The sequence below is a fragment of the Lithobates pipiens genome, unplaced genomic scaffold, assembly GCF_037356315.1.
Source record: "Lithobates pipiens isolate NorthernLeopardFrog02 unplaced genomic scaffold, aLitPip1_a1.2 Scaffold_28, whole genome shotgun sequence".
Lineage (NCBI taxonomy): Eukaryota > Metazoa > Chordata > Amphibia > Anura > Ranidae > Lithobates > Lithobates pipiens.
Window position 1 is genome coordinate 46,442,111 of NW_027507789.1, and position 26,305 is coordinate 46,468,415.

The 26,305-nt window shown below is 47.2% G+C and overlaps 1 protein-coding gene across 1 annotated transcript in view; it reads left to right on the forward strand.

The window, feature by feature from the left end:
- The first annotated feature begins 4,203 nt into the window (after positions 1 to 4,203).
- Positions 4,204 to 26,305, forward strand: part of SNTA1 (syntrophin alpha 1) — a 94,974-nt gene continuing 72,872 nt past the window's right edge. The window contains exon 1 of the mRNA XM_077459173.1: positions 4,204 to 4,516. Coding sequence (XP_077315299.1) covers positions 4,261 to 4,516 — 256 coding nt within the window. The 5' untranslated portion in view covers positions 4,204 to 4,260. The remainder of the gene's footprint in view (positions 4,517 to 26,305) is intronic.

A 26,305-nucleotide genomic window follows, 5' to 3' on the forward strand; every position in this document is an offset into this window, starting at 1 on the left:
TGGGTCCTATAGAAGGACCGACAGATGTGGGTCCTATAGAAGGACAGACAGGTGTGGGTCCTATAGAAGGACAGACAGATGTGGGTCCTATAGAAGGGCAGACAGATGTGGGTCAAATAGGGGGGCAGACAGATGTGGGTCCCCCATAGAGGGACAGACAGATGTGGGTCCTATAGAAGGACAGACAGGTGTGGGTCCTATGGAAGGACAGACAGATGTGGGTCCTATAGAAGGACAGACAGATGTGTGTCAAATAGCGGGACAGAAGGATGTAGGTCCCCCATAGAGGGACAGACAGATGTGGGTGCTGCAGAAGGACAGACAGATGTGGGTCTTATAGAAGGACAGATGTGGGTCCCATAGAGGGACAGACAGATGTGGGTCCTATAGAGGGACAGACAGATGTGGGTCCCATAGAAGGACAGACAGATGTGGGTCCTATAGAAGGACAGACAGATGTGGGTCCTATAGAAGGACAGATAGGTGTGGGTCCTATGGGAAGACAGACAGATGTGGGTCCTATAGAAGGACAGACAGATGTGGGTCAAATAGGGGAACAGACAGATGTGGGTCCCCCATAGAGGAACTGACAGATGTGGGTCCCCCATAGAGGGACAGACAGATGTGGGTCCCCCATAGAGGGACAGACAGAATTGGGTCCCCCATAGAGGGACAGACAGATGTGGGTCCCCCATAGAGGGACAGACAGATGTGGGTCCCACATAGAAGTACAGACAGATGTGAGTCCTATAGGAGGACAGACAGATGTGGGTCCCATAGGAGGACAGACAGATGTGGGTCCCATAGGAGGACAGATGTGGGTCCCATAGGAGGACAGACAGATGTGGATCCCATAGAATGACAGACAGATGTGGGTCCCATAGAAGGACAGACAGATGTGGGTCCCATAGATGGACAGACAGATGTGGGTACCATAGAGGGACAGACAGATGTGGGTCCCATAGTGGGACAGACAGATGTGGGTCCCATAGAGGGACAGACAGATGTGGGTCTTATAGAAGGACAGACAGATGTGTGTTCTATAGAGGGACAGACAAATGTGAGTCTTAAAGAAGGAGAGACAGATGTGGGTCCTATAGAAGGACAGACAGATGTGGGTCCCCCATAGAAGGACAGACAGGTGTAGGTCCCATAGAAGAACAGACAGGTGTGGGTCCTATAGAAGGACAGACAGATGTGGGTCCCATAGAAGGACAGACAGATGTGGGTCCTATAGAAGGACAGACAGATGTGGGTCATATAGAAGGACAGACAGATGTGGGTCAAATAGGGGGACAGACAGATGTGGGTCCCCCATAGAGGGACAGACAGATGTGGGTCCTATAGAAGGACAGACAGATGTGGGTCCCATAGAAGGACAGACAGATGTAAGTCCAATAGAATGACAGACAGATGTGGGTCCTATAGAAGGACAGACAGATGTGGGTCCCATAGAAGGACAGACAGATGTGGGTCCCCCATAGAGGGACAGACAGATGTGGGTCCTATAGAAGGACAGACAGATGCGGGCCTTATAGAAGGACAGACAGATGTGGGTCCTATAGAATGACAGACAGATGTGGGTCCCCCATAGAAGGACAGACAGGTGTAGGTCCCATAGAAGGACAGACAGGTGTGGGTCCCATAGAAGGACAGATGTGGGTCCTATAGAAGGACAGACAGGTGTGGGTCCTATAGAAGGACAGACAGATGTGGGTCCTATAGAATGACAGACAGATGTGGGTCCCCCATAGAAGGACAGACAGATGTGGGTCCTATAGAAGGACAGACAGATGTGGGTCTTATAGAAGGACAGGCAGATGTGGGTCCCACAGAAGGACAGACAGATGTGGGTCCTATAGAAGGACAGACAGATGTGGGTCCTATAGAAGGACAGACAGGTGTGGGTCCTATAGAAGGACAGATGTGGGTCATATAGAAGGACAGACAGATGTGGGTCAAATATGGGGACAGACAGATGTGGGTCCCCCATAGAGGGACAGACAGATGTGGGTCCTATAGAAGGACAGACAGGTGTGGGTCCTATAGAAGGACAGACAGATGTGGGTTCCATAGAAGGACAGACAGATGTAAGTCCCATAGAATGACAGACAGATGTGGGTCCTATAGAAGGACAGACAGATGTGGTTCCCATAGAATGACAGACAGATGTGGGTCCTATAGGACAGACAGATGTGGGTCCCCCATAGAAGGACAGACAGGTGTGGGTCATATAGAAGGACAGACAGATGTGGGTCAAATAGGGGGGCAGACAGATGTGGGTCCTATAGAAGGACAGACAGATGTGGGTCATATAGAAGGACAGACAGATGTGGGTCAAATAGGGGGGCAGACAGATGTGGGTCCCCCATAGAGGGACAGACAGATGTGGGTCCTATAGAAGGACAGACAGGTGTGGGTCCTATAGAAGGACAGACAGATGTGGGTTCCATAGAAGGACAGACAGATGTAAGTCCCATAGAATGACAGACAGATGTGGGTCCTATAGAAGGACAGACAGATGTGGGTCCTATAGAAGGACAGACAGATGTGGGTCCTATAGAAGGACAGACAGGTGTGGGTCCCCCATAGAAGGACAGACAGGTGTAGGTCCCATAGAAGGACAGACAGGTGTGGGTCCTATAGAAGGACAGACAGATGTGGGTCCTATAGAATGACAGACAGATGTGGGTCCTATAGAAGGACAGCCAGATGTGGGTCCTATAGAAGGACAGACAGATGTGGGTCCTATAGAAGGACAGGCAGATGTGGGTCCCCCATAGAAGGACAGACAGGTGTAGGTCCCATAGAAGGACAGACAGGTGTGGGTCCTATAGAAGGACAGACAGATGTGGGTCCTATAGAAGGACAGACAGATGTGGGTCCTATAGAAGGACAGACAGGTGTGGGTCCTATAGAAGGACAGACAGATGTGGGTCCTATAGAAAGGCAGACAGGCGTGGGTCAAATAGGGGGGCAGACAGATGTGGGTCCCCCATAGAGGGACAGACAGATGTGGGTCCTATAGAAGGACAGACAGATGTGGGTCTTATAGAAGGACAGCCAGATGTGGGTCCTATAGAAGGACAGACAGATGTGGGTCCTATAGAAGGACAGACAGATGTGGGCCCCCCATAGAAGGAAAGACAGGTGTAGGTCCCATAGAAGGACAGACAGATGTGGGTCCTATAGAAAGGCAGACAGGCGTGGGTCAAATAGGGGGGCAGACAGATGTGGGTCCCCCATAGAGGGACAGACAGATGTGGGTCCTATAGAAGGACAGACAGATGTGGGTCTTATAGAAGGACAGCCAGATGTGGGTCCTATAGAAGGACAGACAGATGTGGGTCCTGTAGAAGGACAGACAGATGTGGGTCCTATAGAAAGGCAGACAGGTGTGGGTCAAATAGGGGGGCAGACAGATGTGGGTCCCCCATAGAGGGACAGACAGATGTGGGTCCTATAGAAGGACAGACAGGTGTGGGTCCTATAGAAGGACAGACAGATGTGTGTCAAATAGGGAGACAGACAGATGTGTGTGTCCCATAAAGGGACAGACAGATGTGGGTCCTGTAGAAGGACAGACAGATGTGGGTCTTATAGGACAGATGTGGGTCCCATAGAGGGACAGACAGATGTTGGTCCTATAGAGGGACAGACAGATGTGGGTCCGATAGAAGGACAGACAGATGTGGGTCCCATAGAAGGACAGACAGGTGTGGGTCCTATGGAAGGACAGACAGATGTGGGTCCTATAGAAGGACAGACAGATGTGGGTCAAATAGGGGAACAGCCAGATGTGGGTCCCCCATAGAGGGACAGACAGATGTGGGTCCCATAGAAGGACAGACAGATGTAAGTCCCATAGAAGGACAGACAGATGTGGGTCCTATAGAAGGACAGACAGATGTGGCTCAAATAGGGGGACAGACAGATGTGGGTCCCCCATGGAGGGACACGTGGGATGTGTGAAGTTCCGTACGATCCATGTTCCTCTCTCGTCTATGACAGATGTGATTGGGTACATTGACCGATCCTTTCCTGTCCCCCCGGTGACCCCTGTGCGGCTGACTTGTGCCGTAGAACAGCACCTGCTGAGTACTGGTAGTTGGGGGGATCGGGTGACCCAGGAGGGGGCGGGGGGTGTGTCAGTGTGGGTGGAAGGATTTGGGGATGGGCGTTCCCAGCTCCCCTCCCCTCCCGGAGAGGTTTCCCTTCTGCCCCCCTTCTTCCATCACTCCCTCTCCGGGCTCACAGACCATGGCTTCCCCAGCCCGGACTGCCAGGAGCGGCTTGCTGGAGCTCAGGGATCCCGGGGAGCGCTGGAGCCGGATCCTCCTACTGCTGGGCGAGGAGACTCTCAGCTTCACCCCGGAGCCGGAGAGCGGGACAGGCGAGGAGAAGGCGGTGAATGGGGGGGAGCCGGCTGGAGGGGTCCCGGACTCAATCGTCAACCTGCGGAGGACTGTCCGGGTGGTGAAGCAGGAGGCTGGAGGACTGGGGGTCAGCATCAAGGGTAAGGTGGCATGTCTCTGGATCTGTCCCTAGAAATGTCCCTGGAGGTGTCTCTGGATCTGTCCATATAAATGTCCCTGGAGGTATCCCCGGATCTGTCCATGGAAATGTCCCTGGATCTGTCCAGGTGAGTGTATCCAGAGATGTCCCTGGAGATATCCCTGGGTCTGTCCGTGGAAATGTTTCTGGAAATGTCCCTGGATCTGTCCATGGGAATGTTCCTGGAAGTGTCCATGTGAATTTTTCCAGAAACGTCCCTGAAGTTATCCCTGGATCTGTCTCTGGAGGTGTCCCTGGATCTGTCCATGGATCTGTCCATGGGAATGTCCCTGGAGGTGTCCCTGGATCTGCCCATGGGAATGTCCCAGGAGGTGTCCCTGAATCTGGCCATGGGAATGTCTCTGGAGGTGTCCCTGGCTGGATCTGTCCATGGGAATGTTCCTGGAGATGCCCCTGGATCTGTCCATGGGAATGTCCCTGGAGATGCCCCTGAATCTATCAATGGGAATGTTCCTGGAGATGCCCCTGGTGCTGTCCTTAGATCTGTCCATGGGAATGTCTCTGGAAGTGTCCCTGGATCTGTCCATGGGAATGTCTCTGGAAGTGTCCCTGGATCTGTCCATGGGAATGTCTCTGGAAGTGTCCCTGGATCTGCCCATGGGAATGTTCCTGGAGATGTCCCTGGAAGTGTCCCTGGATCTGCCCATGGGAATGTTCCTGGAGATGCCCCTGGATCTGCCCATGGGAATGTTCCTGGAGATGCCCCTGGATCTGCCCATGGGAATGTCTCTGGAAGTGTCCCTGGATCTGTCCATGGGAATGTTCCTGGAGATGCCCCTGGATCTGTCCATGGAAATGTTCCTGGAGATGCCCCTGGATCTGTCCATGGGAATGTCCCTGGAGATGTCCTTAGATCTGTCCATGGGAATGTCCCTGGAGGCGTCTCTAGATCTGTCCATGGGAATGTCCCTGGAGGCGTCTCTATATCTGTCCATGGGAATGTCCCTGGAGGCGTCTCTAGATCTGTCCATGGGAATGTCCCGGGAGGGGTCTCTAGATCTGTCCATGGGAATGTCCCGGGAGGGGTCTCTAGATCTGTCCATGGGAATGTCCCAGGAGGGGTCTCTAGATCTGTCCATGGGAATGTCCCTGGAGGGGTCTCTAGATCTGTCCATGGGAATGTCCCTGGAGGGGTCTCTAGATCTGTCCATGGGAATGTCCCAGGAGGGGTCTCTAGATCTGTCCATAGGAATGTCCCAGGAGGGGTCTCTAGATCTGTCCATGGGAATGTCCCTGGAGGCGTCTCTAGATCTGTCCATGGGAATGTCTCGGGAGGGGTCTCTAGATCTGTCCATGGGAATGTCTCGGGAGGGGTCTCTAGATCTGTCCATGGGAATGTCTCGGGAGGCGTCTCTAGATCTGTTCATGGGAATGTTCCTGGAGGTGTCCTTGGATCTGTCCATGGGAATGTCCCTGCAACTGTCCCTGGCTCTGTCCATGGAAACATTCCTGGAGGTGCCCATATGAATGTTTCTAAAGATGTCCCTAAATACATATCTCCGGAGATATCCCTGGAAATGTCCCTGGAGGTGTCCCTAGATCTGTCTGTGGGAATGTCCATGGATATGTTCCTGGAAATATGCCTGGAGATGCCCCTGATAATGGGAATGTCTATGGAAGTGTCCCTAGGCATGTCCCTGGATCTGTCAATGAGAACATGCCTGAAAATGTCCCTAGAAATGTTTTGTGGAAATGTTCCTGGAGATGTCAGTGGGAATCTCCTAGGATACAGTATGTCCCTGGAAAATATTCTTGAAAATGTTTATGGAGATGTCTGTGGAAATGTTCCTGAACAGTTCCCTGATCTCATTTGACATGTCTATAAAAGGTACAACTGTGGCCAGTTTGGGTTGATTGCAGGGACATGGGCCAGGTTTGCTCCTGGAATTTGTATTTGATAATGTCCGTGGCAGTATGACCTTCAATCACACATGAGTGTAGCATATGAAAGTGATTTTGAGGGATTGTAGCTCACGGGTGTGTCCGTGTCTTTAGGAGTGATGTGCCGTACAGGACCTTGTATGGGGCAGGATGGCACATATTGGCCTATTTTATTATGAGATCCTGAAGAACATTCAATACATGGAGCATTTATACATTTCTTTCGCACTTCTATTGAAATCAATGGAGCCCAACACACCCCATTCTGCTTCAAAAGTAACTCCCGTCTTTGAGCCTGGGGCACCTTAAAGCTCCAATGTGGACACAGCTATGATTTACAAACCTGGGATTTTGGTTGAAGGCTACAAATGTGCTTGATGCATGAAGCTGGCCATACACACAGAAGTTAGCTTTAAATTGGAACGGAGTGGCAAAAGTGAAGTGTTATTTTGTTATAGATCAGGAGAGTCAAAATTAAATTGCACCGCGGGCCGCATCAGCATTATGGTGGTCCTCAAAGGGCCGGTTGTATCTTGAAGACTAGATGTCAAGAGTCCTTCTTCATCAGTCCCTCACCCTCCTTTACATCATAGTGCACCCCCTTACCTTGTGCTGCTGCTGGGAAGAATCTGGACCAGGATCTGGAGGGGGAGTTCTATCCTCTCACCTGCCAACTTCTGAAAAGGGGGGGGGGTGGATATGAGCCTCTCAGTGGCTGCGCAGATTAGCGCAGAATCTGGAGGAGGAGTTCTGCCCTCTTTCTTGCCAACTGCTGAAAGGAGGGGGGGGGGAGACAGGCCTCTCTGTGGCTGTGCAGAGAAGAGCAGGATCTAGAAGAGGAGTTTTGTTCTCTCTCCTGCCCACTGCTAAAAAAGGGAGGGGGCAGGGACGAGCATTTCCTTGGCTGTGCAGAGAAGCAGAAGATCTGGAGGAGGAGCTCTGTCCTCTCTCCCACCAACTGCTGAAAAGGGAAGGTCCATGGCTGCGCAGAGGATCTGGAGGAGGAGTTATGTCCCCAACTACAGAAAAGGGGGCGAGGGGCTGAGATGAGTCCATCCATGGCTGCCAGAGAAGCACAAGTTTCTGAAGGAGGAGTTCTGTCCTCTTCTCTGCTGCCAACTGCTGAGACAAGGTGGTAGCGGAGATGAGCGGGTTGCTGCAGGAGAGGTGCTAAGGCCACATGAAATGGCCTGGAGGGCCAGACTCGACTCACAGGCCTTGCGTTTTTGACACATGTGTTACAAAGGATCTCTAGAAGAGTTAATGGTGCCTGGGCACTACCATGAAAAATATACCTGTTTAAAAATTCCTTCTACAAAATTGCAGTAGACTTCCTGGTGTGTGAGTGTGCCTAGGCACTTGTGTATCTACAACCTGTATACCTGCAGTGTGGGATCTCAGGCAGAGGCACACCAGCCTCTGCTTGCTGGAGACTCCAACATAGGGAAGCAAAGCCCTGTCTCTACCAAGATGGCCGCCTACACATGGTGTAGATTAGAACAAGCCATGGTAAGTCAGTAATGGGGAAAGATCGGCTGTAGAGAGCCCACAGACAATAATGGTGACTATTTGTCCTCCAGATTTTGGGCACAATTTCCAGTGTTCAGTTCCTCTTTACAACATCTCCATTGGTTTGCCAAGTGATATTTAAAGGGACATTCTGCCCAAAGCAATATTTTATTTATTAGAGGAGCCTGGTGTGCAGGGTCAGCCTCTGGCTTCTTATATGTCTTGGATACTCCAACAAGAAGACCTGTTGCTTAGTTCCCAACTATGTTCCTGTCCACTTGGGAGTTTTTGTGTGTTCCCAGCTCCTCCTCTTGCATTCCCTATAATATAAACTACATTCAGATCCTCCATGGAGTGGGGCCCCTCATAAATGGACACAACAGGGGTGCAGACCTAGGAAATCAGAAAAGATCTCACCAGTAGAGTCCACGTAATACCTAAGACACTGCCCAGTTGTTTAAGCCCCCGTTGACGACTCGTCATGTGATTTGACAGGCCAAGTCGCATGAGAAGTCGCAGCCTATTTCCGGCAATCTCACTGTTCAAATCGGTACGATGCCAACTTTGCGATTTGAAAAAATAGTATATGCACTACTCTTGGCGATTTTGGACACAACTTTAATGGACATCTGTGCATGAAGCCGCACAGACATGTGACTTTGAAGTTGTGCGATTTCAGGTGAAGCTGCAGTCAATGTGAATGGGGGCTAGTCAGCATTTATCAAAAACTAGAATAGCAGTTTTTGGGTGGACTGGCTCCTTGAGGCTTCATTTACACTTGTGTGACTTGTCATGCGATTTTGGACACTACAGTCGCATGTAAAAGTCACATCCCATGTTTTTTCATGACAGCCATTCATATACGTGCGACTTAGACTCAGTTCACATGTATGCGGTACAGGAAATGCAGCAAATCCTGAGCGCTTCCTGCACTGAAACCGCACTCCGGTCATGGGATCTGCCACCAGTGCCAATGCTAAATTAATTACACCCAAAAACAGAACGCAATGCAAATGCAAGAAACAGAACGCATGGGTGCGATCCGATTCTAGACAAAAATGATTTGGCTTAACTCACACTGCAAAGAATTACATGTGATTTGAATAGGAATGCGGGGCGATTTTTATCTGAATCACATGCAGTGTCCCATGTATGACATCATATATGTGAACCCAGCCTTAAAGTCAAAGCAACTTTAAAAAGGTTTCTGCACTACTTTGGTCTGATTTTCATGCGACTTGAGTGCCATAGACAGCAATGTAAACCCTCAAATGTCACATTAAAGTCGCACCTGAGTGTTATACATGCGACAGTTGTGCAACAGTTCTCTATTATCTTTGAAGTTGCATCCAAGTGCACCCATCTAAAGTTGCATCCCAACTTTCACTAGTCTGCATGGAGCTGAACGTGTTCCTGTCCAAAAAATGAAATTCTGCAAAAAGATACCTCTCCTGCTGCCTACGCTCGTGAACGCCGCTCCAACCAGAGAACTCACCGGCTAAAGTTTGTGCAGAACCTGCATTTCTGGCAGTGTGAATCTTTAGGTCGCCTCGTTGCGCTCCGATGTTCCCCAGGACGTCCAGGAACCAGGAGATGGACACTCCCAGGAGGGCCCTTCATCATTCGCCAGCCGCGGACAGCGGGAAAATATTTCCTTTTTTTTTATGTTGCAGGGACATAATTTTAGGGAAGTAAATTTTTGGGACAGGGTTACTTCAAGATGCCAAAATAATGTATGCGATTATCCAGCCTTTCATGCCATCCATTGTGTACATTTCTGGTTGCTAGCTGTGATTGGTCAGAGTGACCACATGGTGCAGAAAGGGCCAATCACAGCCCATCTGTACCATGTGATTAGCTTTAACCAATCACAGCAAATCAAAACAAAACAAACTGAATGAATCAGTTTTATTCAGTAAAATTCTTGCTTATAGCAATGTAATTAACTGCTATAAACAATCATATTGTGTAGTAAAAAAAATCCTGATCACTTCCCCAGAGTAGTACAATGTTACTATGGTAACATTATATTGCTCTGGTCAGAGTATGTTAAAAAAAAAAAAATCATAACAAAAAGAAAAAAAAAATGTAGTAAAATTAGTTTTATAAAAATGGGGAAAAAATTCTTAATCCACACCACACCAGTTACACAATGCTGCTGTACTGACATTAATTAAAATATATATATATATCGTGAAAATTGTGAAGAAAAAAATTCTTAATTTTTCATAAAATTATGACAAAAAGTTCCAACTTAAAAAAAAACTTGTCATGCCTCTTACTAAATACATTGGACTGTCTACTTTCCAAAAAGGGGTAATTTGGGGGATGTTTGTAGTGGCCTGGCGTTTTCAGGCTTCAAGAGTCGCCCGACAGTACACATCAATTTTCAGACACTGTATATACCATAGTTTGTGAAATCTAACTTTCCTACTGACTAAATAGTATACACTGATTTGGGTTATTATCACCAAAGAAATGTAGCAGAATATATTTTTGCCTAAATTAAATGAAGAACATTCTTATTAGGCCCCTTTCACACTGGGTAGTTTTTCATGCACTTTTGCGTTAAAAACAGAAAGTGCCTGAAAAGCCCAAGAAAAATGGCTTCCCTTTAAAATCAATGAATAATTTCACACTGGGGCGGTGCGCTTGCGGGGTGGTGAAAAAAAATCCTGCTTGCAGCATCTTTTGAGCTTGTTTGGGGAGCTAAAAAAATGCGCACTAAAAACGCACACTTCCCCATGAAAAAGAATGGGAAGCGAATGAAATGTGCCTCAAAAGCACCTCAAAAATGCCCCACAGTGTTTTTGGTGCAGCAACGTGTCCTTTAAAAACCTGCATCGCAAGCGCCGCAAAAGCATTTAGCGTTTTACTGGGAGTTTTGAAGCCAACCAGTGTAAAAGGGGCCTTATTATTTGCAAAATTTTATAACAGAAATTAAGAAAAAATGTTTTATTTCAAATTGTTTTTTTTTTTCTCTCTAAAAAAAAAAAACAGCGGTGATTAAAGTGGGGTGCCCCCTAAAAAAAAAAAAAAAAAATTAAAAGTCAGCAGCTACAAATACTGCAGCTGCTGACTTTTAATAATTGGAAACTTACCTGTCCCAGGGTCCAGCGAAGCCCCCCTCATTCCCTCATTCCCCACTCCGCCCACGGCGCCGGCATTCTTACAGTGGGCACCCAGCTGTGGCTTCACAGCCGGCCACCCACTGCGCATGTGCGAGCAGTGCCGGGCGCCGTGATACGTGACAGGTCCCAGATGGCGTGAGGGGAAGTGATGTCACCAGCCCAGGCATTGAAGAAGGCAGACTACGAGGGACCCCCTAGCAACAGGCATTTAGAGGTGAGTAAAAAAATGTATTTATCTTTTATGAATTTTTAGCTATTTTTTTTGGGTGGCAACACCACTTTAAAGTGGTTGTAAACCCTTACAAACCACTTTGACCTACAGGTAAGCCTAGATTAAGGCTTACCTGTAGGTCCAAGAAATATCTCCTAAACCTATACGGTTTAGGAGATATTTACCTGAAGACAGCCACCGCTGTCTACGGCGCATGCACCGTAGACAGCGGTGCGCAGGCGCACTGGGTAAGCCGCAGATCGCGGCGATATGCCGCGAGTGTCGGCTCCCGTGCGCATCGGTGACTTCGCTGGCTCCTGTGTCAGGTAAGTGACACATAATGGACTACTATGCGATGCATAGTAGTCCATTATGCTTTACCTTTGCAGGGAATAAAAGAGGAAGTAAACCCATCGGGGTTTACTTCCTCTTTAAATACCACCAAAAGAAAGCTCTATTTGTGTGAACAAAAGGATAAACATTTAGTTTGGGTACAGTGTTGTATGACTGTGCAATTGTCATTCAAAGTGCAACAGCACTGAAAACACATCCAGGGGAACACATTTAACCTCTTGATCGCCCCCTAGTGTTATCCCCTCCCCTGCCAGTGTCATTTATACAGTAATCAGTTCATATTTTTAGCTGTGATCGCTGTATAAATGTCACTGGTCCCCAAAAAAGTGTCAAAAGTGTCCGACCTGTCCGTCGCAATCCCGCTAAAAATCGTTGATCACCACTATTACTAGTAAGAAAAAAAAAAAAATGAATAATAAAAATGCTATAAATCTATCTCCAATTTTGTAGGCGCTATAACTTTTGCGCAAACCAATCAACATATGCTTATTGCGATTTTTTTTTTTTTTTTACCAAAAATATGTACAAGAATACATATTGGCCTATACTGATAAAAATTTATTTATTTTTTTCATATTTATTATAGCAAAAAGTAAAAAAAAAAAAAAAAAAATTATTTTTTAAATTTTCGTTCTTTTTTTGTTTATAGTCCAAAAAATAAAAACCGCAGAGGTGATCAAATACCACCGAAAGAAAGCACTATTTGTGGGGGAAAAAAGGACATCAATTTTGCTTGTGTACAGTGTCGCATGGCCATGCAATTGTTAGTTAATATGGTTGTAAACCCTTTCAGACCTATAACAAGGCTTTACCTGTAGGCACTGGAAATATCCCCTAAACCTGCACGGTTTAGGAGATATTCACCATATACGCTTGCGCCAACATCATAGGCGCACGTGCACTTTAGAAAGGGCACGATCATGCCATTTCTATAGGGCCCGTTCTGTGACCGGCTGCTCCCGTGCGCATGTCGGGGGGGGGGGGGGGGTCACGTCATGCGACTCCGGCCAATCACAGAGCCGGAGTCAGCGGCCCTGGAAGGAAGAGGGGTAAAGATGTATGCTTTGACCAGCAGGGACAGCACAGGCTTTGTTTGCAGGTAAGTGGCACATAATGGGCTACTATGCAATGCATAGTAGCCCATTATGCTTTTACTTTGCACGGAAATAAAGAGGAAGCAAAACCCATCAGGGTTTACGTCCTCTTTAAAGGGACGCAGTGCCGTATCGCAAAAAATGTCCTGGTCATTAAAGGGGTAAATCCTTCCGGGGCTAAACTGGTTAAAGGGGAGCCAGGGTGGGAAGGGGTTCAGTTGCCCCGCAAAGTTTTTTGCTTACTTTTGGCCAATAAACTTTTTTGCATTGGAAGCGAGCAGATTGCGTGTTTTTATTTATTTATTTAAATCACCAAGCGTTCGTCCAGCGTTAGACATCCTGTTCCTGCAGCAAAGTGTCCCTGGAAACAAAAAAAAAGTCACCGCCTGTTCTTGATGACTGTGACTCTCCCGAAATAAATCCCCCTCTTGCTATGTTTAGCGCGCTGTGCATCCGTGTTGTGGGGGATCATATGTTACTTTCATTTTAGGAGCATAATATAAGGACCTTGTCGCTGACAGATTGGCTGCCTGAAGTTTTATAGGAGTCAGGATATTGTGTCCTGAATGTGAAAATGGCACGACAGCCTCGTGTTCACAGCAAATGGAAAAAGTGAAAAAGAAGTTGTTTTGTAAGCATATTAGATGTGAGCCGGGATCCAGCATTCCTGTGCTGGGAGAGTCGCACTCCCTGCGATCTGTTTACTGGGCAGCCCACCAGGGAGGAGGAGGGGGGAGAGAGGACCTTTCATGCTGCTGACTCTGGAAGGGGATCTAAAGTTTGATAAATGGCCTCTACTGAAACAATGTTGTCACCTTTAAGATAGAATGTGTTTATTAGCAGCGGTAGAGTTATGACCACAGTGTTTGCGTGTATTTGTATTACAACATTCAAATGTTACGTTTGCTCTTCAGTATTTTTCTCACAGTAAAAGTCCCCTTTCACATTGATCGGATTTTCTTCAGGTTTTTGCCTTAGGCCCCTACTTGTGCAACTTTTCCTGTGACTTTGGCCATCAGAGTCGCAGGACAAGTCGTACCCCATGACTCCCAATGATAACCATTTATATCTGTGTGACTTCAAAGTAGTCCTTGTTAGAGGTGCGCGATTAATCGTGAAAAGATCGTGATCTCGATTCACCCCCCCACGCGATCTAAAATCTGAATGACCCGCGATTTTTGTTTAGTGCCGCCGGTTCCACGTAACCAGCGTGGAACGCAAATGGCGGATAATGGAACTAACGTCAATCACCGGAACTGATGTCAGTTATCGGAGCACGCGATGCGGCGTGCCGCTGCGTGGGCGGGTACAGTGGCCGGGAAACTGCAGTGAGTGCGCACCTCCTCACTGCCTGTCAGTTGTTTCTGAAAAGCTGTCTAAACAAGGATCACACTTTAGAGGAGACTTGGATTTATGGCGGGGCCATACATGGATTGAAATTCATCTGATTCAGCATGGACTGAATGAATGTCTATATATGTATGGGTAGGAGTCCTCACTACTATACACAGGTCCCTTCTGGGAATTGTAGTCCCCCATAAAGAATAATTCATGCTGGGGAGTTGCAGTCCTCAGTGCTATATGCCCCCCCCCCCCCACATAGGGGAATGCTAAGGGTTGTAGTCCCCCATAAACCAGAATCATGCTGGGGGTTTATAGTCCCCCATAAGCCAAAATCAGTCATGCTGGAGGACTGCAGCTCCCAGCACAATCGTTTTGTGGGGGGACTACAACCCTTATGCCGCGTACACACGACCAGACTTTTCGAGGGACTAAGTCTGACAGACTTTCAACGGAGTTCTGACAGAGTTCTGACGGACTTTCCGAATGAACGGACTTGGCCACACACAATCACACCAAAGTCCGACAGATTCGAACATGATGACGTATGACTGGACTAGAATAAGGAAGTTCATAACCAGTAGCCAATAGCTGCCCTAGCGTCCGTCAGACTAGCACACACACGAGTGGATTTCTCAGTAGGAACTGGGTCCGGCGGAGTTCTGTCGGAAAAATTTGAAACGTTCCATTTCTAAAGTCTGTCAGACTTTTGCAAATCAAAAGTCCGCTGCAGCCCACACACGTTCGAATAGTCTGCCGGAATCATTCCGTCAGACTTTTGATGTTGAAAAGTCTGGTCGTGTGTACGGGGCATAAGTCGGGCCCTCTAGCGCTCAGTGTAAAGTCCTGAGCAGTGTAACTCCCATCATGGCTGATTCTGTGTTATGGAAAGACTACAACTCTCAGCATGGCCCTGTAGTGGGCCTTATTTTTTCTTATTTATTCTCAGTTTTTGAGAACCGTGAGAGAATCGTGATCTTCATTCTAAGCAAAATAATCGTGATTCTCATTTTTCCCAGAGTCGTGCAGCTCCAGTCCCTGTACTACTTTGGTCCAACTTTGATGCGAGTTGAGGTCTATAGGCCTCAAGTTTACACAGGCATTGCTTGAAATCGCAGCAAAATCAAAGTGTGAAAGGGTCCTTACCAAAAGTGGAAGAAAAATCTGTGACTATGGAGCTCCTCACTTCGTCAGTTGCATTTTTAACTACTTCCAGTCAGGACTTTTTTGGCACTTTTTGTCCACATGTAACAATCCTGTATTTTTTTGCTAGAAAATGACTAAGAACCCCCCCAAACATGTATATATCTATCTATATTATATATATATATAAAAACATTTTTTAGCGGTGCAGATGACACAGATGATGATCTGCTCGGACAGAAGGGGACAGATCCCATTCTGTTTTTTTTAAGTGGATCGGATTGGAGATAGGCGGGTGTAGATGGACACAAGTCTGTTTATTTCTGCTGCTCCATAGAGGTGAATGGAAGGTCCGATTGGGTACATCTGAAAAACAGACAGGCGGACCCGATCAAACCGATGGCTTGAAAGGGGCCTAAGGCTGCTTTCACACTTATGGCTTGTGGCTGCTGCTGTCCCCCAGGCGGTTATGGCTTGTGGCTGCTGCTGTCCCCCAGGCGGGTATGGCTTGTGGCTGCTGCTGTCCCCCAGGCGGGTATGGCTTGTGGCTGCTGCTGTCCCCCAGGCGGGTATGGCTTGTGGCTGCTGCTGTCCCCCAGGCGGGTATGGCTTTTGGCTGCTGCTGTCCCCCAGGCGGGTATGGCTTGTGGCTGCTGCTGTCCCCCAGGCGGGTATGGCTTGTGGCTGCTGCTGTCCCCCAGGCGGGTATGGCTTGTGGCTGCTGCTGTCCCCCAGGCGGGTATGGCTTGTGGCTGCTGTTGTCCCCCAGGCGGGTATGGCTTGTGGCTGCTGCTGTCCCCCAGGCGGGTATGGCTTGTGGCTGCTGCTGTCCCCCAGGCGGGTATGGCTTGTGGCTGCTGCTGTCCCCCAGGCGGGTATGGCTTGTGGCTGCTGCTGTCCCCCAGGCGGGTATGGCTTGTGGCTGCTGCTGTCCCCCAGGCGGGTATGGCTTGTGGCTGCCGCTGTCCGCTGCCGCTGTCCCCCAGGCGGGTATGGCTTGTGGCTGCCGCTGTCCCCCAGGCGGGTATGGCTTGTGGCTGCCGCTGTCCCCCAGGCGGGTATGGCTTGTGGCTGCCGCGGTCTACCAGGCGGGTGTGGCTGGTTGGTACTGCTGGCTGGTACTGCAGGCGGGTACTGCTGGCTGAAGGAAGCATGCAGCTGCAGTAGAGAGCAGAGCCAATGCTTCCTGTATTGCTCCTGTCACAGGTTTTACACCGCATGTGACAAGGGCCGGCACTATACAGGAAAGCATCTGCTCTGCTTCCTCTAGTGCCGGCTCCGTTCTTCACACTGATGCTTGGGGATGGCGGGTCGGGAACTGCAGGGGAGGCATTTTTCAGGTGCTTTACAGGAGCTATTAGTCCTTTAGTGCCTGGAAAACGCCTCCGGTGTGAATGGGGTCTAAGACCCTAAATCCCTCCTCTGCACTTATAAGCATTCAAAACACCAAGATCGGTGGTTCTGAATGCTTTAGAATCTCAAAAACTAGTGCCGATTGTTTCCAAGTAAACCGGGAGTAATGTCATGTCATCGCTTCCAGTTTACTATAACGAACAGCTGATCCCAGGACAGGAGAGCGCGAGAGAGCCGTGGAAGGTGGTAATGGCGACTGAATGGTTGGTACATCGGGGTAGCGGGGTGATGCCTGTAGCTGCAGGCATCATCCCGGTATAACCACGGACAGTCCAGCAAGGTACTGGTATGTCACTGGACAGGAAGTGGTTAAAAGTTGCATTTTTGGTGTGGTTAAAAAAAAAAAAAAAAGCATCCAAAACACACCTCCTCATTGAAATGAATGGAAAACGATAGAATTGGACTGATACCAATATTTGTGTCATTGCTGATACTGAGCAGCAACATACCTTCCTTTGCCCAAATTCTAGGCTTGTGCACTGTCACATGACAGAGGGGGCAAATTCACTGTTCCTTTTGATCTCCAACAGAGGTGACACAAGATATTTTGGCGCTCCTTGTGGCAGAAGAGTGATCAATGGGGAATAACTGGAGAGTTCAATAAGAGGTGCTTGGAGAGTTTCCTTTACACGGTCATTGATGACAGGGTGGCAGTGTCTCCTTATTCTGGTATAATAGCCAAAGTTCCACCTTGACGTGGGTCAACTTCAACCAGACTAAAGCCTTGTACACGCGATCGGATTGTTGGCCAACAAAACCTTGGACTTTTGTCCGAAGGGCGTTGGCCCTAACTTGTCTTGCATACAAACAGCAAGGAATTGTCGGCCAAAAAACATGACATACTACGTTGTTTTTCAGCTCTTTAGCGCCACCCTTTGGGCTCCTTCTGCTAATTTCTTGTTAGTAGAAGGTTGGTGAGTGTTGATTTGCACTTTTGATTTCGTGCTTATCAGTTTGTTTCTGAACAGCCGTTCGTCACCCAACCATGTTGCGGAATCGGAGGACATAACGCATTATTTATTATTGTCCTTGGAGTTATTGGAGTCCAGTCCAGGAACAGGAGGAGGAGGAGTTCTTGTACCCAAAATTGGTTGCTTTATTAATCACGACCAATTATGGCATATGCCTTTGCTGCGGGAGCTCCAGGAGAATAATCCAGATGTTTTTCAGAATTACCTCCAGATGACAGACCCCTGCTTTCACCAACTCTTGGCATTGGTGACCCCCTATATTAAGAAGCAGGACACGTGCATGAGGCTTTTTGTTTTATTTTTTGGTTGAATAATAATGATTTGCTTTGGTATATTTTTGGATGCATAGAATGCACTTTTTGGTTAAGTCCTATTGGCAGATAACATGTTTAATTTTATTGACCAGCGCACACCGATGTATGTCGGCACAATAGTGCTGGTAGGCAAAAGGGCGTACAGGTACATTCCCTTTAAGAAGCGGTGTCGCAGGCCCGCAGCTGGCGGCGCGGTCGCGCGCCTGCCGCCATCTCTGTGACTGCGGGTCCCGTGGACTCAATGTCTGCCCGGGTGCCCGTGATCGTGCTACGGAGAGGAAGAACGGAGAGATGCTTCTGTAAACAAAGCATTTCCCCGTTCTGCTTAGTGACAGAACAGTGATCACAGCTCTCTCTCATTGACAGCAGTGATCACTGTCCTGTGTGCTAAAGTTCAGCCCCCTAACAGTTAGAATCACTCCCTAAGACACATTTAACTCCTTCATCGCCCCTAGTGGTTAACCCCTTCACTGTCAGTGTCATTTGCACAGTAATCAATGTATTTTTATAGCATCGATCACTGTATAAAATGACAACGGTACTAAAATAGTGTAAAAAATGTCCGATGTGTCCGCCATAATGTAGCAGTCCCGAAAAAAACGCAGATTGCTACTAATAAAAATTAAAGTTTAAATAAAAATGCCATAAAACTATCCCCTATTTTGTAGAGGCTATACATTTTGCACTGACCAATCGATATACGCTTATTGCGTTTTTTGTTTTCACAAAAATATGTAGAAGAATACATATCAGCCTAAACTGGGGGAAACCATGGTTTTTTTAGATATTTGTGGGGGATATTTATAATAGCAAAAAGTAAAAAATATTAAGTTTTTTTTTTCAAAATTGTCGCTCTTTTTTTGTTTATAGCGCAAAAAATAAAAACTGCAGAGGCGATCAAATACCACCAAAAGAAAGCTCTATTTGTGGGAAAAAAAGGACGTCAATTGTGTTTGGGTACGCAATTGTCAGTTAAAGTGATGCAGTGCCGAATTGCAAAGTGGTCTGGTCAGGGAGGGGATAAAATCTTTAAACACAATAAAAAAAATTGTGGAAAATAATACTTGGCTATGTGTTTTACTTCAAATGACAGTTTGGGAGTAGGCAGTTACATTTAAAAAAAAATACAATGTAAAATTGACAAGGGACACCAACATGGTTGTATCTTTGATCTTAAAAACTACAGGATAATGGTGTTGTGGTAACTTGGCTTAAATAAAAAAAACATAATGAGATTATTATTGATATCACTAGAAAAAAAAAGCCTTTGAAAATGTGTTTGCAATAACTCCATCAGTATCACCAGCAAAGCCGCTTCATTATTATCTCATTAAAGAAGAAGAGAATTATGCGCTGCATTTCGACATTTCATAATTTGCTGCGTCGCGAATGTTAATTCTCCATTAAGAACGCTAGTTTACAAGACCGACCGCTTCCGGCTCGTCCTTGCTTCCAAGCATGCGTGTTTGTATTTTGGACTTTTGTCCGACGGACTTGTGTACACACTCTGGGAAAATCCAGCAACACACATTTGTCCGTGGAACACTTTAAAACCTGCCATCCAACATTTGTCCGTGGAAAATGTGACAACAATTGTCCCGATGGAGCGTACAAATGGTTGGATTTTCCACCAACAGCCTGTCATCACACATTTCCCGTCGGAAAACCTGATCATGTGTACACGGCTTAAAAGTCAAAATTCCACTTCAGAAAACGTTCCATGGTGTTCCAGTTCCAGGTCAGATGGCATTGGGGCATCAATGTCAAAGAATCTTAAAACCCCTTTCACACTGTGGCGCATTGCAGGCACTGAAGCGCTAAAAAATAGCGCCTGCAAAGCGCCCTGAAAGAGCTGCTCCTGTGTCTCCAATGGGAGTGGTGCCCTGGCAGGACGCTAAAAAAAAGTCCTGCTAGCAGTATCTTTGGAGCGGTGTGTATACACCGTTCCTCCACCGCTCCTGCCCATTGAAATCAATGGGCAGCGCAGCTATACTGTGGCTATACTGCCCAAAAATCTTCTTGGTCGCTACCGGAGGGGGTTAAAAGCGCCCCGCTAGTGGCCGAATAGCGCCGTGAAATTGATGGTAAAGCACTGCTAAAAATAGCGGCGCTTTACCGCCGACGCACCCACCGCCCCATTGTGAAAGGGGCTTAAGTGAAAGTGTATGAAGTCTATTTTGATGTTGGGGCTTGCAATATGTACAGTAGCTGTTGTGGGTCTTTTAACGCTCCAGACCCTACCCTTACCCCTACCTTCACCCCTACCTCCTCCCTTACTAGAATTCTGAAGCAAGGCCTGCGTTACCCTTTAAAAAAATGATATGGTCACAAGATACAAGGTTTTTATCTATATTTAGTGACAACCTCCCTGTGTATATAGTTCAGATACTAATTGTAGGTACTGTATGTGGTGCTCGCTGGGCTGCCATGGGGCATCTAACAGACTGCAAACTTCTTTTCTTTTAGATATTCTAGTTGTCTCTGCTGATAAAGTGCAGAAGACGTCCCGTTATATAGTGCCTTCTGAGTAATGAGCAGATTGGCCAACGTAAGCAGTTGAGTGGAAGTGCATGTCAGGTCAACAGAGGATGCATGTGGCGATTAGGATCTTTCTAGTTGTCTCTGCTGATTATTTGCAGAAGACAACCCATTATATAGTGCCTCATGAGAAATGGGCAGATTGGCAGAAGTGTAAGTGTGTGTGTAAGCAGACAAGTGGAAGTCTGGCACCAACAACCATGTCTTAAAGTCATTTAAATCCCCTTTCTTCCCCATTATGATGCTCGGTTTAGACTTCAGCTAGTCGTCTTCACCACGTCTATATCCCTAAATGCATTGAGTTGCTGCCATGTGATTGGCTGATTAGCAATTTATGTTACCAAGCAATTGAACAGGTGTACCTAATAAAGTGGCCGGTGAGTATGTATCCATGCGCACAGTGGCATTAAGGGCCGGTTCACACTATTGCGATGCGAGAACCCTGCATCGCACCTGACACGCATGGCAGTTCACACTACCAGGGGCGGACTGACCATTCGGGCACTGCCCGAGGGCCCCATACCACCAAGTGGCCCCATCAGGGTTGCCAGCCTTTACAGTGTTTTTTTTTTTTATTTTTAATTCCCAAGATTATAGCTCTCCAGTACCTTTTCAGTGTGTGTACGTGTATTCTGTGTGTGTATATTGTGTGTGTGTATACTGTGTGGCCCCATAATCTCCTATTGCCCGAGGCCCCATAATCTTCTCCTATTGCCCGGGGGCCTCATAATCTCCTATTGCCCGGGGCCCCATGAGTTGTTAGTCCGCCCCTGCACACTACCATATGCGAACTGCTGGGGAGTGTCGTCATATGTTAACGACACCCCCATTTCTGCTCGCATATCGCACTGCGAACTGATAGTTCGGACATGAATCGGATCGCATATGTGCAAACACACATGCGATCCAATTCTGGTCCTAAAAGAAAAAAGGGTCCTGTACGTGTTTGCACCGATTGCGGTGCGATATCAGCCATACTATCTGTATGGCTGACATGTAATGTGAAAAGCAGTGCGCTGCAAATTACATGCGATGTCTGCCATCGCAATAGTGTAAACCAGCCCTTAGGAGTTTGTAGGCAGAAAAAAAGAATACATATTTGCCTAAATTAATGAAGAAATTTTTTTTTTTTAAATTGTCGCCCCTTTCTTTTTTTGTTTATAGTTCAAAAAATAAAAACCGCAGAGGTGATCAAATACCATCAAAAGACAGCTCTATTTGTGGGAAAAAAAGGACATACAATTTGGGTACAACGTCGCACAACCACGCAATTGTCAGTTAAAGTGACGCAGTGCCGAATCACAAAAAATGCTCTGGTCAGGAAGGGGGGTAAACCTTTTGAGACTGAAGTGGTTAAAGTGATTGTAAAAGCGGAAGTTTTTTTTTTTTTTATCTTAATGCATTGTATGCATTAAGATAAAAATCCTTCTGTGTGTAGCAGCCCCCCTAATACTTGAGGTCCCTCTCTGTCCAGCAATGTCCACTAGTGTCTCAGCCATACGAGATTCTCTGTCCTGATTGGCTGAGACACAGCAGCGGTGCCATTGGACAGGGCTTGAGTCTGAGTGGACACACAGAGCTGTGACTAGGCTCGGGTGCCCCCATAGCAAGCGTCTTGATGTGGGGGGCACTTAACAGGAGGGAGGGGACAGGATCACAGAAGGGGGACCCTAGAAGAGGAGGATCTGGGGTGCTTTTTGCAAATCCACTGCAACAGTGCAGGTAAGTATAACATGTTTGTTATTTTTAGGAAGAAAAAAAAGCAAGACTTTTTTTCAATCACTTTAAATCCCCTTTCTTCCCCATTCTGATGCTCGGTTTGAACTTCAGCAAGTCGTCTTCACTACTTCTAGATGCCTAAGGCCCCTTTCACACGGGTGCCTCCACCATGTGGAATCCGCTTGCTCAGAGGGGGATCTGTCCGCTGATCTCACTAAGCAGGCGGATGACAAGTCTGTGTCTGTTCCACTATGCAGAGCGGACACGGACACAGTGCTGCTCTCCTCTATGGGGCAGTCAGAAATGGACTGCCTGTCCGTTTTCATCCGATCCGCCAGACTGATGGAAAATAGGACCGCCATCCATCTGTTTTGGGCGGACAGAATCGGATGGCAAGGGTGTCAGTGGACATAGAGGACAATGGAGGGTCCAATCCGATCCGCCTGAAAAACTGACAGGCAGACCTGATCAGACGGCCTGCGTGAAAGGGGCCTAAATGCATTGAGTTGCTGCCATGTGATTGGTTGATTAGCAATTTGCAGTACCAAGCAATTAAACAAGTATACTTAGTAAAGTGGCCAGTGAGCGTATATCCTTTGTGGTTTTGGGAAATATACTTCATTGAGGCTCGGCTCACACTGGTGCGATGCCGGAACCACAGTGATTCCTGTGTGGGTTCTCGCATTGCATCTGACTCGCAGGCAGTTCACACTGCTCTTTGCGAACTGCCGCGGGTGTCATTGTAAACTTAATGAAATCGGACCGGAATCGGATCACATGGCCCATGCATTCCGAATCCAGTGCGACCAAAAAAAAAAAAAAAGGTCCTGCACCATTTTCATCCAAATGCAATGCGATTTCAGCCATACAAACTGTATGGCTGAATTTGCATTGCATGTGATGTAAGGCGAATCACATGCGATGTCTGGAATCGCATAAGTGTGAACCCAGCCTTGGTATCCAAGTGAGAAATGGCTGCACCTCACGTGCAGTGTTAATTTTGTCGACTAAAACATTTTAGTCGACTAAATGAATATTATTTTAGTTGACTAAAATACGACGAAAGCAACTGAGATGACTAAAATTAAAATGTCATTTTAGTCAAAAGACTAAAGCCGCGTACACACGGGCGGACTGTCTGGCCAACTTAGTCCGTCGAAACACATTTCAGCGGACAGTCCGCTCGTGTGTGGGCTTCAGCTGACTTTTTCAGCGTGCAGTCTGGCGGACTAAGTATTTCGGAATTTCCGTAATATTGTCCGTCGTACTTTGGTTTCAGCGGACAATCCGCTCGTGAGTAGGCTAGTTCGACGGACTAAATATGGCGCATGCTCAGAAAGGATTTACACGGCGAAAGGTTGCATTGCTGTGTATTGGACTTCCTATTTCTAGTCCCGTCGTACGTGCTTACACGTCATCGCGCAAACTTTCGACGGACTGTTTGTGCATCCGTGTGTGGTCAAGTCCGTTCATTCGAAAGTATGACGGACTGTCCGTCGGATTGTCTGACGGACTAAGTTGGCCATACAGTCCGCCCATGTGTACGCGGCTTTAGACTAAAACTAAATTGAAATTTGACTTCAAAATTAACACTGGTCTGTAGTACATCTTCATAGCTCAATGCCATAATAAATAAAATATTATATTTTTCACTCCAGCAGTATATAATGAGTTTGAAAATTGTAGAGAAATGTTAACTAATGCATTACAATTTAATTACACCTATTAGATTTCAGATGACTAAAATTAGTTTTAGTCGACTAAAATATACTGGAGATTTAGCCGACTAAATACGACTGAAACAAAAACAATTGCAGAAGAATAAAATGGGACTAAAACTAAAATGCCAAAGTGCTGCATACACACGACCAAACTTTTCGACTGCAGAGGTCCGACGGAACGAATCCGGCGGACAATTCGATTATGTGTGGGCTCCATCGGACGTTTGCTGTCCAAAAATCTGACGGACTTTAGAAATAGGACATGTTTCACATTTTTTCGCTGGAACGCCACCCCCCCCCCCCCCCCCCGACCCAGTTCCTATCGAGAAATCCGCTTGTGTGTATGCTAGTCCGACATACTGGCTATGAACTTCCTTATTCTAGTCCGGTCGTACGTCATCACGTTCACATCCGTTGGACTTTGGTGTGATTGTGTGTGGGAAAGTCCGTCGGCACTCCGCTGAAAGTCCATCGGACCGAGTCTGTCGAAAAGTCCGCTCGTGTGTACGCGGCATTAGACTAAAACAAAATCGAAATTTGCTGCCAAAATTCCCCGACATCCACAGACTGGCCCCCGACATCCACAGACTGGCCCCCGACATCCACAGACTGGCCCCCGACATACCACTGGCCCCCACCATCCACAGACTGGCCCCTGACATCCACAGACTGGCCCACCACATACCACTGGCCCCCACATTAACAGACTGGCCCCCGACATCCAACGACTGGCCCCCGCCCCGACATCCACAGTGACAGACACTGGCCCCCGACATGCTGCCGTTGCCGCGCGGAGAGTCATTTAACTGTGGCGCCGCCCCCACTGCACTTTACACATATACACACACTGGCAGCGGGGGTGGGCGGCGCCACAGGTACTCTATATTGTAGACCAACTTCTGGTCTTCTTAAAAATGGCGGCCGGCGGAGACATCGTCTCCACCGGCCGACGACCTCTAGCGGCCGGTGCCAAAAAAGCGGGAAATTCAATTTCCCGGGACATTTCCCAAGACAATATTAATTCGGGACAAATGTCCTAATCCCGGGACAGTTGGCAACTATGCACATGTCACACCCGCCTTGGATCGTCTCTGCCTGCGGGCCATTTGTAACCGGTCCATGGGCCAGTACTTTGAGACCCCTGGTCTAAGTAGACATGTTTCACACAATAAAGATGTGCTTACTTATTGCCTTAAGCACCTACGCACAAGCCGTCATCGTTATATGTCAGTACTTTGATGTAGAATACCGGGGTTAGGGCAACAGATAGCTGCCATAACACCGGTATTTTCTTCAACAAGGGCGGTCCCCTTTCAGATAAAAGTGATTCAGCGTGAGATCACTTTTATTGGCAGTGGGAGAGGTCGTCTCCGCAGCTTACCGGAGCCACTGTTAGCGACAGACGATCTCATCCTATCCCCTCGAGTAAGGGAAAGATGGCCCCCACTCAGTTCCATAACATTGGATGACGGAAGCGACATCAAATGTCACTTCCGCCCAATTGTATTAAAGGGAATTTTTTTATTTATTTTTTTATTGCATTTAAGTGTAAGATCTGAGGCCTTTTTGACCTCAGATCTCACATTAACCACTTAACCAAAGACCAGAGCGTTTTTTGCGATTTGGCACTGCGTCGCTTTAACTGACAATTGCGCGGTCGTGCGACGTGGCTCCCAAACAAAGTTTACGTCCCTTTTTTCTCTTTCTTTTTTTGAAAAAAAAACACATTCTTTTTTTTACATTTTGCTATAAATTGCTATAAATATCCTCAAAAAATATATATAAAAAAAAACATTATTTTTCCTCAGTTTAGGCCAATGCATATTCTTCTACATATTCTTGGTAAAAAAAAAAAAATCGCAATAAGCGTTTATTGATTGGTTTGCGCAAAAGTTATAGCGTCTACAATATAGGCGATAGTTTTGTGGCATTTTTATTATTAATTTTTATTTTTACTAGTAATGGCAGTGATTTTTATCAGGACCACAACATTATGGCAGACACATTGGACACTTTTGGCGCGATTTTGGGACCGTTCACATTTAAACACCGATCAGTGCAAATAAAAATGCATTGATTACTGTGGAAATGTGACTGACAGTGAAGGGTTAACCATTAGGTGGCGATGTAGAGGTTAAGTGTGTGTCCTAGGGAGTGATTCTAACAGTGGAGTGGAGAGACTGTGTGTGACACGACACTGATCACCGCTCCCGAATACAGGGAGCTGTGATCAGTGTCAGTGTCATTATGCAGAACGGGGAAATGCTTGTTTACATTAGCATTTCCCCATTCTTCCTCCCCGTGAAACAATCGTGGGTATCCCGGCAGACATTGAGTCTGCGGGACATGTGATCACACTCACGGAGCTCTCGGCACGTGCGCGCCCGCAA